The 16,129-nt window shown below is 38.2% G+C and overlaps 1 protein-coding gene across 1 annotated transcript in view; it reads left to right on the plus strand.

Moving 5' to 3' along the window:
* The first annotated feature begins 608 nt into the window (after positions 1 to 608).
* The window catches only part of LOC142098542 (carboxypeptidase O-like), a 71,016-nt gene continuing 55,495 nt past the window's right edge, over positions 609 to 16,129 (plus strand). Inside the window, exons 1-5 of the mRNA XM_075181378.1 lie at positions 609 to 727; positions 1,978 to 2,092; positions 10,579 to 10,680; positions 12,994 to 13,098; positions 15,333 to 15,443. Of these exons, the coding sequence (XP_075037479.1) occupies positions 690 to 727; positions 1,978 to 2,092; positions 10,579 to 10,680; positions 12,994 to 13,098; positions 15,333 to 15,443 (471 nt within the window). The 5' untranslated portion in view covers positions 609 to 689. The remainder of the gene's footprint in view (positions 728 to 1,977; positions 2,093 to 10,578; positions 10,681 to 12,993; positions 13,099 to 15,332; positions 15,444 to 16,129) is intronic.

Below are 16,129 nucleotides of genomic sequence, written 5' to 3' on the forward strand. Positions count from 1 at the left end.
CAAAATTAAACGTTTGCAATGCATAATTGCTTTGTACAAATATGTGTTCCACCCAGGGGCGCACGCAGGGGGGGTTTCTGGTTCTACAGAAACCCCCCCCCCCCCCCTCCGCGAACGAACGGGCACTAAACATTGCCCTGTACTGTACAGCAGCCGCGGCGCTGTCACAGAAGCGTCCGCGGCGGTGCTGTATTGTACGACAATACAGCACTGCCGCTGCAGTGAGGGAGAGCAGCAGCTCCCCCTTTCTTTATTTTTTTTTGGGGGGGAGGAAACCCCCCCTTAAAAATCCTGTGTGTGCCCCTGCCACCTACCTACTCGGGGAGGGTAAAGAGACACATTACTACAGAAATCCTTCCTTCTGAAATCATGTACCATGATTCTCCCTGGGCTGGATGGGCAACCCTGCCAAGCTATGTTTTGGATTCTTTAATTTAGTTACTCAGTGTCCAATAGGAAAAACATGTCATCATATTACATTTCATATTTAGTAAGCATGATAAACTGTGATTCTCTAAAACTACTGACAGGTTTATGTTTAAACAATATATCTACAAAGTGATGTTTTGATTTATTATAACATATTTGTTATTTTCTTCCAGCTTGACTTGTGGAAGCCAGATATTATAGAGGAAATATACCCTGGAAGAGAAGTTCATGTCCGGGTCCAATTTTCCTATTTACAGCAGATGAAAGAAAAGCTTGTTCAACAAAACATTCCATATAAGTATGTTTGTTATACAACAAAACTAGTTCTCAATTACATATACTAGTTATCTTTTAAATAGATTATATTAATCTATTAATATCAAAAATCTCCACTTATATGAATATTATTTAATTTAAATGATTGCATTTTATTAAATCATGTAACTGCAAATGTCAGTTCTTGGCATGGGGACTGCTCTTTTAGGTAGGTATACTTTAAAATCTAAAATATAAGTTAGAAAGAAATTAAATCAGAAATATAAAGCAAGTGTCTCATTGGTATCTATGGGCAATACTATGATGTATGCCCCCCATATGAAAATGCATTTTAAATCCAGTTCCGTTTGAATGCAAAGACATTTCAGAAGGCTGTATACACTTTCCATTGTAATACTTGTCTATTTATTATGAAAATCACACGGGAAGGCAAAATATTGCCTGATATCATAAATAACATTATCAGTTACCACAACACCTCTTTTTCATATAAGTAAACACTTCTATTCAATTTACTAAGCATCTATAATTGATTGATATATATCTATAATATTTATATATTTAACTTTAGTCAAATTAATGTACTTTATATGTACATGCCATTTTGCTAGTTATTCTAAACTTCCATAGGACATAGTAAAGAGCATATCTATAATGGCATGTACCCAAAGGGCCTCATTTAGAGTCAGTAGTTCATCCAGAAAGTGAAATTTTTCACCTAAGCAAAACAATAAAATAATGTTGAGCTTTAGGGGGGTCAAATTTCTTAAAATAAAGCTTACACAGAATATGGATTCTACATGCTAAAAACAGACAGTATTTCCCTGCATTGAGCAAAAAAATATTTGCACCCCTTGCATCGCCATATAGTTTTTCCAGGTACAAATTTGCACCATTTACCTAGTTTTGACCCTAGCTATTAACGAGTTCCTAAATATATTATTCTTGTGAGTGAAGAAGTTCTTTCAACATTTTCCCCACAGTTTATCCTCAAATTATATATTTTGTTAAGACAACCTCTCATAATTGTGGTAGACTCTTTTAATTATTTTTAAACCATTGAAAAAAAACATTGGTGTTTTGGAAAATGACACATCATTAGAGTATTGTGATTTAATTAATGTTTTCATTTTTATTTCATATTATCTGATATTTTATCTGTTCTTTAGCCACTTGAATAAATGAAATGAAATAAAAAGTTTGTAAAGCAGGAGAACAGAGGCTGAAATACATTTCCATGTCACACTTTTTTACGGTTTTCTTCCTCTCTAGGATCATGATTGAAGATGTACAAAAGCTAATAGATAGCACACCTGTGAGGGATAACAAAGCGCGGGCAATATCATTGGAAACATACACATATACAGAATATCATCCAATGGATGAGGTAAGCACGGAACTGTGATAAACAGTAATAGTGGTTAAGGAAAGTGCAACCCATAAATTCAAAAAATTAACCACCAATACTTTATATATTTCCACACCTTTACTTGAACTTGGACTATGATCTGTTTGTTCTTTCTATAGCTATTGTCTCTGCTAAAACTGTTGCTTCTCCACTTAAGCTTCACTTACAGGCTCCTGGGCACTGCAGGTAATCTTACATTGATAATGTAATATATGTTCTGCCCTTTCTACATGTGATTTGCTGAATATTGATTGACAGGCAGCTAAACTCCCTTTTTATACCAAACATTGAGACTGTGGGACAACCTAGTTTCAGCTATATTGATGAGTTACAGGGGTGAAACTGGAACAAGAAATAGTATTATGCACATATATTAATAGTTAAATACTTATGGCCCGATTCATGACCAGACATACATGTTTGTGTAGCATATCTTGTGCGACTTCACACTGCGCGTGCCCAGAAACTAAACTTACACACTTACACGGTATTCATATCTGCACATGTCTGACACTATCCACCCGTTATGACTTGATAGGTGGAACAGGGGAGGGAAGAGGCGGACTAGCGTAGGCCATGTACAGTAAGGGCGTGTTCACGTAGATTTGGCTAAATCAAATCCTGTGTTTATGATGTTGGATTATCAACTTGTTATCAACATCGATGCTTGTTTTCATGCAGATCTGTTGCACCTGCTACAGCACAGGTATAAATACTGGATGATAGTGATAACCGACATGGCATTGGATTTACTCTCTTTCAAGCTTGCTTCTCAGTATCTAGAATAACAATTGTATACATTGAAGATTTAATTTCAGTGCGCATTGAGGGCCTGATTCAGCAAGGCATGGAAAACAAATGTACAGTGTGTTTATTTTTTTAAACGCATGTAATTCTGGTATATGTATTCAACTACAAGCGGAACTGAAGAAACAACTGTTGTTGAATATGGGTCTAGGTATGCTCTCCTCTGACAGACACATTACACTGCAGCAAACATACATAGGTGGAATATAAAGTCACAGCAGAACACACAGCAAAAAAAGTATTTAATTATCAGCACCTATTAATAATGTAGTCATTAATGAAAAATCATTAAAAGAAAAAAAAAATTCCCCTATGCAATACATTTATCAGGATGTTAAACAGAGCAAATTTTCACCTCTATTCAAATCATATCATATTTAAAGAAACGTTTGGATTTGAATATGGGCAGAACTGTCTAAAAGTTGCATACTCCTTTAAACAAGGAAATTACCCCCAATTAACATTCCAATTTGAATCAGGCCCTTAGAGTATAATATGAATGCTGTATATATGTATAGATAACTTGAATAAAATATTTATAGAGGTTATAGAAGTGATTATATTGAGGCTGCATAAATATGAAGCCATGTCTAAATATCTCACATGTAACAGCATAATTATTGTTAGAATTATATTTTATCTATAAACCGCCAACATATTACTCAGCGCTGTACATTGAGGGTATAGTTATACAAATAACATACAATAAGATAAAAACAGAAGATAAAGGTGCCCTGCATATACAAGCTTACAATCTAATAGGTGAGGGAAACACTTTACATGTAGGGTAGTGGTAACAAGTGTAATTTTTGGAGGGGATACATGCTCATGCATACAGCCACCGTGCTAATTCTTGGCTCCAGGCAGTTGGTGGACTATTTCCTAACATCAGGCTGTTGATGATCAGAAGTACAGTGCTGCTTATGCTCCAGAATGTTGTTAATCGCAGGTACAATGCTTGTTTCTGGCTACATGCATTAGGTGACCATGGGTACTGTGCTAGTTCCAGGCTTTGGGAACTTGGTCATTAATAATAATACCAAAAGCATCAATCCCTTATAAACAAGTAAACATCATAATCAGTTGTACATGCCAGAAATGCTGTGCTGCCATAAGGCAAACACATAGATAAACTGACAGATAGATCTTACTTGGTAGAAAAGCAATTTAGCATCTGAGCCAGTGGTCGTAGTTGGGGTGTATACAGTGGTATGCCATAATATTAGTTCATACTTGCCAACATTTCTTTTTCTTTTTCCGGGAGATGCCGGCTGGGACGTGGGCGTGCAGGGGGCGGGGCGGCAAAATCGCGTCATTTTGGCCCCGCCCCCGTGACGGAATGACGCAAATCGCGTCATTTTACAGCGGGGGCGGGGCTAAACGCCGCGATTCCGGGTGAATCGCGGCGTTTAAACTGAATTTTTCCCACTTCCTATCAGGGAGATTGCCACACTCGTCCGGGAGACTCTCGCAAAATGCGGGAGTCTCCCGGACAATCCGGGAGAGTTGGCAAGTATGTATTAGTTCTACTACTGCATCGATTGTGAAAAGTATCAAATTCCATTCATTTACATTTTCCATACTGCCACTTCTAAATTTCAACTTACCTCCATGCCACAACTGATCAGAGCCGTGTGTAATGTCCTAGTTAATTCATATGTTAGTACCTGCCTGAAGCGCTTTGCTCTGCCTCCTTAAACTGCAGCCCGAATCCCCGGTGGTCTAGGAGGAAGTGGGGCAGGGGGAGAATATCCACGATGCGCTACTGCCGAACTTACGGCAAACCTTGCGCTGTTACTTCCATTAGAGCCTGCATACTGCAGTCTGTACAGCTGCGCTCCGTGAGAAATATACAAGTCCCAAAAGTGCCTGAAACAGTGACCGGAGTATCCCTATAGATAAGAGGAGTGCCTGCACCACATTAGTTAATACCTGCACAAACATTAGTGAACCTGCATGTATCTGTACCACCATGTACAAAAGTGCATAAGCATATACATATAAGAATATACCTGCTATATATACAAGTGTGTACTGTATGCAAAACTGCATTCAACTGTTATTGCCTGCTGTACTACCAGCTGTGAGTACCTGCATATATCTACTGTTATTCAAGTTCAATAAACAGCAACTTGTTTAAGTTCAAAAGCATTGTAACTTAGCATCCACATTAACACCGCTGACACCTTTAATAACATCAAGAAGGTACAACCAACAAAGGTAACGAAACTGCTAAATGAAAACGTTGTACAATGTTGGTTTATGATGACAAACCAGCAGAGGGTGCCAAAAACTTAAATGAATGCAAACAACATACAAGGAAATATTCACTAAAGTCATGACAGTGTACCTGAATCATTCAGACTAGAGATGAGCGCACTCGGATTTATGAAATCCGAGCCCACCCGAACGTTGCCGATCTGAGTCGGATCCGAGACAGATCCGGGTATTGGCGCCAAATTCAAATCTGAAACTGAGGCTCTGACTCATAATCCCGTTGTCGGATCTCGCGATACTCGGATCCTATAAATTCCCCGCTAGTCGCCGCCATCTTCACTCGGGCATTGATCAGGGTAGAGGGAGGGTGTGTTAGGTGGTCCTCTGTCCTGCTATATCTCATGCTGTTCAGTTAAGTTCTGTGCTGTGCTGTGTTGTGCTGTGCTTTGCTCAGTCCAGTGGTGCTGTGTCCTGTGCTCTGTCCTTCTGAGGTCAGTGGTGCTGCTGGGTCCTGTGCTGTGTCCTGTTCAGTCCAGTGGTGCTGTGTCCTGTGCTCTGTGCTTCTAAGGGCATAGTTATTTCCCCATTATTCCCAAGTTTTTAAAAAATAAAAAAAAAGTTAAAAAAAAAATTAAAATAAAAAATTAAAAAAAAAAAAAATTATAACCAAATTTGCAAAACCAATCCAGCAGTATATAAGCCCATTGGTACTGCAATATTACCAAGTTCACACATTCAGCAGTAAAAGTCCAGTGGTACTGCTATTACAAAGTTCACTGATTCAGCAGTGTATAAGTCCAGTGGTACTGCTATTACAAAGTTCACTGATTCAGCAGTGTACACGTCCAGTGGTACTGCTATTACAAAGTTCACTGATTCAGCAGTATAAGTCCAGTGGTACTGCTATTACAAAGTTCACTGATTCAGCAGTGTATAAGTCCAGTGGTACTGCTATTACAAAGTTCACTGATTCAGCAGTATAAGTCTAGTGGTACTGCTATTACAAAGTTCACTGATTCAGCAGTATAAGTCCAGTGCTACTCTCCTGTGCCACATATAATTTTTAAAGGCTTTGCCGAGTTTGTGTGGCTTAGGGGTACGCTCTCTTGTGCTACATATAATGGAAAACCAAAATTTGGAGGATAAAGTAGGGAAAGATCAAGACCCACTTCCTCCTAATGCTGAAGCTGCTGCCACTAGTCATGACATAGACGATGAAATGCCATCAACGTCGTCTGGCAAGCCCGATGCCCAATCTCCTAGTACAGGGCATGTAAAATCCAAAAAGCCCAAGTTCTCCAAAAATAGCAAAAAAGAGAAACTTAAAATCATCTGAGGAGAAACGTAAAGTTGGCAATATGCCATTTACGACACATAGTGGCAAGGAACGGCTTAGGCCCTGGCCCGTGTTCATGACTAGTGGTCCAGCTTCACCCAAGGATCTAAGCCCTCCTCCTCCCCCCCCCTACAAAAAATTTAAGAGAGTTATGCTGTCAGCAACAACAACAAAACAGCAAAGAACTCTGCCTTCTAAACAGATGACATCACAAATCCCCAAGGCGAGTCCAAGGGTGTTGTTGGTTGTGAACCCTGACCTTCCCATCACTGTACGGGAAGAGGTGACTCCATCCAGCATTTGCAGCACGCCCTCTGCATATGCTGGAAGGATCACCCACAGTCCAGTTACAGATTTGGCTAATGAAGGTGTGAATGTTGTACACCGGGAGGAGGATATTGATGTAGCTGGCGCTGAGGAGGATGTTGATGACGATGCAGACAGATACCAAATTGCCTTTCTCAATTTCTATTTATATTCTAGATTATATAACGGCTGAAAAGTTTTCTGTTTTACTCCTAGTGGAGAGGGGATCTGATGCAGACAGATACCAAACTGCCTTTGTCCATTTCTTTGTATATTTGAATTTCTAGTTCTACAGTCTATGCAGGCTGCTTTATTTATATTCAACTACAATTGTAGGGCGGGGGGGGCATAGATAGCCACCAAAGTAACGTCGTCCATTTAATTTCACTTTCTAGCTCCACAGTCTGTGCAGCCTGCTTTTTTTATCTTCAAAGTATTTATATTTACAAGCCTTGCAATTTAAATTAACTAGAGGTAGTGACGTTGTAGAACTCCAAAAGGTAGTTTGGAAGCCCCTGTACAAACTGGCTCTATGTTTTAACTGACTTGTCCCCCCTCCAGTGTGTACTCGGAAAGAGTTTTTAGTGCAGCGGGGAACCTGGTCAGTGAGCGGAGAAGGAGGTTGCTTCCTCACAACGTTGAAAAAATGATGTTTATAAAAATTAATAATCAATTCCTCAATGAAGTACAGCACTGCCCTCCAGACAGTACAGAGGGACCTGTGGTTGTGGAGTCCAGCGGGGACGAATTGATAATGTGTGAGAAGGAGGAAGTACACACTGTAGGGGGAGAGGAATCAGAGGTTGAGGATGAGGACGACATCTTTCCTCAGTAGAGCCTGTTTAGTTTGTACAGGGAGAGATGAATTGTTTTATTGGTGTGGGGGCCCAAACAAACCAATCATTTCAGCCACAGTTGTTTGGTAGGCCCTGTCGCTGAAATGATTGGTTTGTTAAAGTGTGCATGGCCTATTTCAACAACATAAGGGTGGGTGGGAGGTCCCAAGGACAATTCCATCTTGCAACTATTTTTTTGGCATTATGTGACCATTCAGCAGTCGTTTGCCATGTTCAAAAAGTAAAATAAAATGCCAACAAATTCAATAAATTAAATCAAAAGTTAAATGCCCTGTCATTATTTAAAACAAGAGGTTTTGACGTGCTAGAATTAGTGGAGTGTTAAGATGTTATAAACACTACACTTGGAACTTGGAGGAGGTATTGTGGCCCCGGTATCAAATTGGGTACCGGGGCCACCCCACTATGCAGTCCAGATACTTGTTTGGTGGAATTCAGACCGGTTGAGGGTGTATTTATTTTATTGTGGCCCCGGTATCAAATTGGGTACCGGGGCCACCCCACTACGCAGTCCAGATACTTGTTTGGTGGAATTCAGACCAGTTGAGGGTGTATTTATTTTATTGTGGCCCCGGTATCAAATTGGGTATCGGGGCCACCCCACTACACAGTCCAGATACTTGTTTGGTGGAATTCAGACCAGTTGAGGATGTATTTATTTTATTGTGGCCCCGGTATCAAATTGGGTACCGGGGCCACCCCACTACGCAGTCCAGATACTTGTTTGGTGGAATTCAGACCAGTTAAGGGTATATTTATTTTATTGTGGCCCCGGTATCAAATTGGGTACCGGGGCCACCCCACTACGCAGTCCAGATACTTGTTTGGTGGAATTCAGACCAGTTGAGGGTTTTATTATTGTGGGGACCACTCTATACCACACTACCACTCTATACCACTCTATTTAATACTTTAATTCTATTTAATACTTTAATTCTATTACTAATTGCCATAAAGAGGAACTGCCGCTTCTATTTAATACTTTAATTCTATTAGTAGTTACCATAAAGAGGAACAAAATAAACAAATTTTACCAAAAGTATAATATGACTTACAAACACTACACTTGAAAGATGGTGCCTTTAAATGAAAAAGTCAGTCTTCATTGCATGACTATGTGCAACAGGGACAGTTTTTTGGTTTACAAAGTCAACCAATAACACTTCGACCCTGTCTGTCTTTAACATACTTGATGGGATCTCAATGACGAATGGTCTGTACCATGGTTGGAGGAGATATTGTGTACCAAATTGGGTACCGGGGTCACTCCACTATGCAGTCCAGATTGAGGTGTATCAGATATTAAACAACGTTGACTGTTGCTGCAAAATTTTTAAATAATATTGTGGGGAACACTACACTACGCAGTCCATAAACTTTTTGGGTGGAATTCAGACCCGTGTAGGGTTTTTTAATAATATTGTGGTGACCCACTCCTCTGCGCAGTCCAGGTACATTATTGGTGCGAATCATACAAGTTCAGGGTATTTAATTTATATTGTGGTGACCCACTCCTCTACGCAGTCCAGGTACATTATTGGTGCGAATCATACAAGTTCAGGGTTTTTAATTTATATTGTGGTGACCCACTCCTCTACGCAGTCCAGGTACATTATTGGTGTGAATCATACAAGTTCAGGGTTTTTAATTTATATTGTGGTGACCCACTCCTCTATGCAGTCCAGGTACATTATTCGGTGCGTTTCATACCAGTTGATGGTTTTCTTATTATATATATTGTGGTGACCCACTCCTCTACGCAGTCCAGGTACATGTTTTGGTGCGATTAAGACCAGTTGATGGTTTTCTTATTATATTGTGGGGACCACTCCACTACGCAGTCCAGAAAGATACCTCGTTGCAACATTTTGGACTAATAACTATATTGTGAGGTGTTCAGAATACATGGTAAATTAGTGGAAATGCTTGTTATTGAATGTTATTGAGGTCAATAATAGCGTAGGAGTGAAAATAAGCCCAAAAACTTGATTTTTTAACTTTTTATGCTTTTTTCAAAAAAAATCCGAATCCAAAACCTTAAATCCGAACCAAAACCTTTCGGCAGGTGTTTTGCGAAACAAATCCGAACCCAAAACATCGAGAAAATCCGGATCCAAAACACAAAACACGAGACCTCAAAAGTCGCCGGTGCACATCCCAAATTCAGACCCAGACTTTTACTTCTGATGATGCTGTATGTTCCTAAAACACTGTTAGCTTTAATTGATAGGTATCATATTTTCATTCATATTAATTGTAATGAGTAGATAAACTGGGTTCAAGTACAATGTCTGGGAGAAGAGCAAAAATGCATCTGCACATTTGTGACATTATTGTAACTGGTTATCGCAAATTGTTTTTCTGTGTTGTGTCAGGCTCTGCTAAGATAGGTAAGGCTAATAGGAAGATCAGGTCTATTATTATTATAATAGTGATAACTGGATATGGTCATGTCGTGCACTGGCATAGTGCAGGTAAAGGTTTTAATCAAACATGAGAACTATAATGTCAGATAAGAAGAATGCATAAACCTGGAATTTTATTTCCACCAGGGTATTGTGGGCTTTTTTATTTTCACTCCTTTTTTCTAAAATAATGTATATGTGTTGTTCACTAAAAATCTCTTGCTTGCACTTGCAACATCACATAAAAGTTGGAAAAGCTATGACATAATGTATCTTGACACTTGCAGTTTCTATAGGGGTGTGTAGATTTTCGATATCGACTGCTTGCTTGCAGTACGTGATACGTAAGGTGTGCAAAAGGAGACATTCATATTTTCATTGCATTCAGCCGGAGGGCTTCCTGAATTATATACTTTGATGCCTTGCTCTGAAAGGGGGATATATTAGATAGATAGAAAGAAGAAATATATAATATTTATAGGTTTTTATGTAAGAGACAATGTAGGCAACTGCTAATGTCATCTACATTCTTAACAGATTTATGAATGGATGGAACTGATTAAAGATAAACATAGTGATTTGTTGACACAGCATCTTCTGGGACATACATATGAGGAGCGGCCAATCTACTATTTCAAAGTAAGTCATACACTCATACAGGTGCCATATTATGAGTGCATAACTTTGTAAAGTAACTCTTAGAAACTTTTTTGATAAAATCATTGCAAACTTTCTGACAGAATGAAAATTTCAGGACCATGAATGTATTCACCTTATTTTAATCATGATTGCTTGCTCTTTCATATGTGAACAGAGAGGATTTTGTTAAAGTCTTATAATAAGCAATTTATTGCACCACTACATAATGTTTAGCTTTCTGCTGACTTTGTTCCATTTCTGAGCTTTAGGGCAGCACGGTGGCTCAGTGGTTAGTACCTCTGCCTCACAGCGCTGGGGTCATGAGTTCAATTCCTGACTATGGCCTTATCTGTGTGGAGTTTGAATGTTCTCCCCGTGTTTGCGTGGGTTTCCTCCGGGTGCTCCAGTTTCTTCCCACACTCCAAAAACATACTAGTAGATTAATTGGCTGCTATCAAAATTGACCCTAGTCTGTCTCTCCCTGTCTGTCTGTGTTTGTGTGTTAGGGAATTTAGATTAGTGTGTGAATGAGTTCTCTGTACAGCGCTGCGGAATCTTTGGCACCATATAAATAAATGGTGATGATGATGATGAACACTTTCCTTCTAGACCATCACCATATCACCTACAATATCTCCTTCATTACTTCATCAAACATCTTTGCACTGTGACTCAACCAAGTCTCCTCAGAACCTCAGAAATCTCAGAAGTCTCAGTTCCATTAACTTTTAACAAAGTTGCACCTCTTTTCAAATAACCTCCCCCATCAATTTCTACATGCTCCTGCCCTGATCTGACAGTCCACATCTTATTTACACCCTAACAATAACTCTTGCTCAAGTGGTTCACAACTATGTCTTCCTGCAATCTGTGGTGTTTAACCTCCTGTAACAAACTCAGATTTGGCAATAAATTGTAAGCTTACTAGCAGGTACTTCTTATTATGTTTATTACTGTGTTTTTTCCTAATTGTAAAGATCTGCAGAATATGCTGGTACTATATAAATATTAAAAATAATAGTTGCAGTACCTGCTATTATGCATAGAATAACTGGACCTTTTTGTACAGTCATGGCCAAAAGTTTTGAGAATGACACAAATATTGGTTTTCACAAAGTTTGCTGCTTCAGTGTTTTTAGATCTTTTTGTCAGGTGTTGCTGTGGTATACTGAAGTAAAATTACAAACATTTCATAAGTGTCATAGGCTTTTATTGACAATTACATTAAGTTTATGCAAAGAGTCAATATTTGCAGTGTTGACTCTTCTGCTTGAAGACCTCTGCAGTTCACCCTGGGCCACATACTGACTGATGGCTGCCCATTCTTGCCTAATCAATGCTTGGAGTTTGTCAGAATTTGTGGGTTTTTGTTTCTCTACCCGTCTCTTGAGGATTGACCACAACTTCTCAATGGGATTAAGTTCTGGGGAGTATCCTGGCCATGGACCCAAAATATTGATGTTTTGATTCCCGAGCCACTTAGTTATCACTTTTGCCTTATGGCAAGGTGCTCCATCAAGCTGGAAAAGGCATTGTTCATCACCAAACTGTTCTTGGATGGTTGGGAGAAATTGCTCTTGAAGGATGTTTTGGTACCATTTATGAAATGCTTGTAATTTTACTTCAGTATATCAGCAGCAACATCTGACAAAAAGATCTAAAAACACTGAAGCAGCAAACTTTGTGAAAACCAATATTTGTGCCATTATCAAAACTTTTGCCTATGACTGTATTTCTCCCCTAAAAGGTTCCTTTAGCTACACTCTCAAGCACAATGTATATAAAAGTACCTGGGTTTCAAAAATTCTTCTATCTACATATATTAAACCCTCACCACAGTGTCATATACCGATGCCATGGATTTTGAAATTCCCAGCATGACTTGTGAGCATAAGGGCATTAGCGGGAAGAGATATTCTAATGAACTTCAAGGTATAGAAACTGTGCCTTTTTTGGGAGGCATTTTCCCTTTAGCGTGTGCTTGCAGGGCCTTTTTGAATTTGCAAAATTTTTGCATTTAGTTTTCTTTAAAAATTCTAATTTTTGCTTCAATACATGTCCTTACAACAACTATTTTAAAGTAGTCTTTTATTAAAAAAAAAAGTTAGCTACCACTATCACATATGCTAATGTAAAGAAGAAGAGTATAGTGATTGTTAATCACCCTGAGCCTCCTCCTACAATCTACCTATTTGTTTTAAAATTCATACTATATTTATATGCAGGATTTGTTTGTTTTTTTCTTTTTAATTAATGGTTAAACTATAATCTGCATTTCCACCTTTACAACTTATACATTTTTATTATTTTCAGATTGGGTGGCCATCAGACAAGACAAAGAAAATTATATTTATGGACTGTGGAATTCATGCTCGAGAATGGATTGCTGTAGCTTACTGCCAGTGGTTTGTGAAAGAGGTACATTCTGTGGATATATATTTTTAATACATTACTATTTTTACTAAGAACAGTAAATAGTCCTTCATTATTGCTACTTGGAAGTGAAAGTTGCCAAATACTAAAATGTTGCTATAACACAGGAAATTGTGAGTTCAGTTGTTATAAATTGGTATAGGGAATCAACTGTTGAATGTTTTACTGAAGCTGATTTGTAAATAACATAAAACACAGACATAGGACCTCAAATAGTTTCTGCGGGGCAAAAAGTCTGCTGTAACCAATTCAGTTTTGATCATCTCCACACTCTAGGTTCTTCCCCAGCGCAGAGCCCTAGACATCAAAAAGCACTGTAGAGTTCCCTAAAAATTTACGTTTATTTGCTGAGGCGTGGACTACCAAAGTTTTGTTTTTTCTATAGCAAATATATATTTTGCTATAGAAGAAGATTATTCTAGCGTTACATATATAACAACGAAACACTTTAAACCTCGGACAAGAATTAACAGGGCAATACTCTAAGATAGCAGTAAAACGTATACCAATACTTATACACAATTTATACTTTTCACACTTCTTATCCTCTATCACACTAAGAGGTACTCTGGCCCACTTATCTACAAGTTAGCTAAGAGCATACACAAAGCTCTAATCACATAAACAATTCTTATGTTAATGCACTATTATCACACTCAACTTTGATTCAAATAGAAGAACATATATAATGCAATATAATAGAGAGGCATTTATAAGTATTAAAATCCATGTTGTCAGAGAGAGGCAAATATGTTGTTTCTTATTACTTGCTCCCAGATTAAATATGCACAGGTTCAAGATAGAGGAATGAATAAATAGAACATTATTTCTTAGTCAATTTACTTGACAAAACACACAGGATTTCTAGTTATAGCACTTTTGGCTAGTTTTTCCTGATATAACAATACATCTCTTCTGAAGATTCCATGAACAATACTCTTTCTCTGTCACAAAAATAATATCCAATATGGATGCAAAAGCACATGTAATAAATGCAGACTCGTCCCTCTTGTTTACTGTGACTCTGCACCTCACTGTCTCCTCCACTTTAACTTGTATCACAATTCACACTTGTAAGGTTTCCACTGGAATGGATTTGCTCCTAGTGATTTTATCACTCTTTCTCTTTATTGTCTCAGTCCCAAAGTTCCTATCTATCTCTCCCTGTAAGACACCCTTGAAACTAAAGCACAGTCCTGCAAAGGAGTTTTACCCATACATTTACAGGCCTCCCCACCAGTTCCCTGTCTAACTAACAACAGAAAAAGTCTCAGTCCTTTCAAGAATACCAAATAGAAATTGGTTTCTATTTATCTCACTGATCTTTAGCTTACATTGGTAGCATGGCTTCTCTTAGGCATAAAGTCTGGCTGATACATCCACTCCTCACCAAATGGCCTCTTCTTCTCTCTCCTCACTTCCTCCTCCAATCTTTTTCTCTCACTCTCTGGTGCCTCTATCACCAACTCTGCTCTTCGATTCTGGCAAGTCTTGTCTCTCTACCTCTGGTTGCAAACTCCACCTTTCTTCTTCCCGGCATTCCTTGCTCACTTTTCCCCTCTGCACCACTCCTGTGTGCCTCTGGGCACCAGCACACACTTCTAATTGTGCTGGAAGATGTAGTTTACTGTCACCAGTGTTACTTTCAAATGCGCATGGGCAACCCGTACGGGACACTAGCATTACTTATAATTTTATCAGATCTGTTACAGTAACACATTGTAACATTCAACAGTTGTCTTTACTGATTCCCTAAGTTCTAAGTAATTTAGAAAATCTTGTATTGATAGTCCATTCTGTGCTTTAGGTTAAAGTGTTGTGTAGTTCAGCGCACATTTTTTTTTCACCTTCTGTAACATTAACTTTTTTGGGTTTGTTTTCTTAAAGTTTTTGCACTGTTTTTTGAAAGTTTTACTAGAATGTTGCTACCTAAAATCTAAACATTGAATCAAGCAACAATGTTATCTATCAATATTAAGCTAGGACTTTGATTTTATTTACACCACATTCAACAGTGCTTTGATACCATACCATAGTCATTTCAAAGGACATAAGTAATGTAGCAATTTAGATGTTTAATTACATCTCCCAGAATGATTAACTTGCAACTAATTGATGCCCACTATAAAAACTAAATATTGATAACTAACAACTGAAATGTTATTGACCTCCCAACATGTTTTAAACATAACCTCATGCATTTTATTTTTATTTTTCAGATTATTGCAAGACACAAGAATGATCCTTTGCTAAGAAATATCCTCAAGCAAGTTGATTTCTATGTTGTACCTGTGTTAAACATTGATGGATACATTTATTCCTGGACAACAGTAAGATTCTGAAAAGTGCAGCTTGATATTTTATGTGAATGAATAAGTAATTATAGAAATATACTACTTACTTTAATCTAATGTTAATTACTTGTATAGTGATGTAGGAGTGGTGTTGATCTGCAAAGATATATGCAAATATAGAAAATAGCACAAATATTATTTCGTTCTAACAACAGGTAAAGCTGTCATTAATGCACAAATGGAAGAGCTGATATGCAGACATTTCAAATATATTAAACATACATATAAAACCATAATATACACTGATCTCAGCTAATAGTTCCTATGAAGAGATATGAATTGAATACCACATGAAGATAAATGTCCTGGATCTTATAGATGCAGAACAAACAGTGTGAAAATCACAATTGCTTAGAAGATGGTAATTTCCAGAGTCCCTTTGTAAGACTTTAATATTCCTTTGTAAGACTTTAGTGCATAATTGCAAACTTTGTATTAATGCCCTCCGGGAGATCCGAGTGTTCGGGCAATTCTCCCACAACCTGACACGGAGAGTTGTGTCATTTGGGCCTGCCCCGTTGAGGGGCGAATGCAAAATTACATAATTCACAACACCCTGCACCCTTCCGCGCTCCCACGTCCTGGAGGGCAACAATAGAAATTTGGCAACTATGGGATATCCATATTAGAATCACATAAGTAAAACAGTTTACTGTTATAAC

This window comes from Mixophyes fleayi, chromosome 7, assembly GCF_038048845.1.
Source record: "Mixophyes fleayi isolate aMixFle1 chromosome 7, aMixFle1.hap1, whole genome shotgun sequence".
NCBI classification, from domain to species: Eukaryota; Metazoa; Chordata; class Amphibia; order Anura; family Limnodynastidae; genus Mixophyes; species Mixophyes fleayi.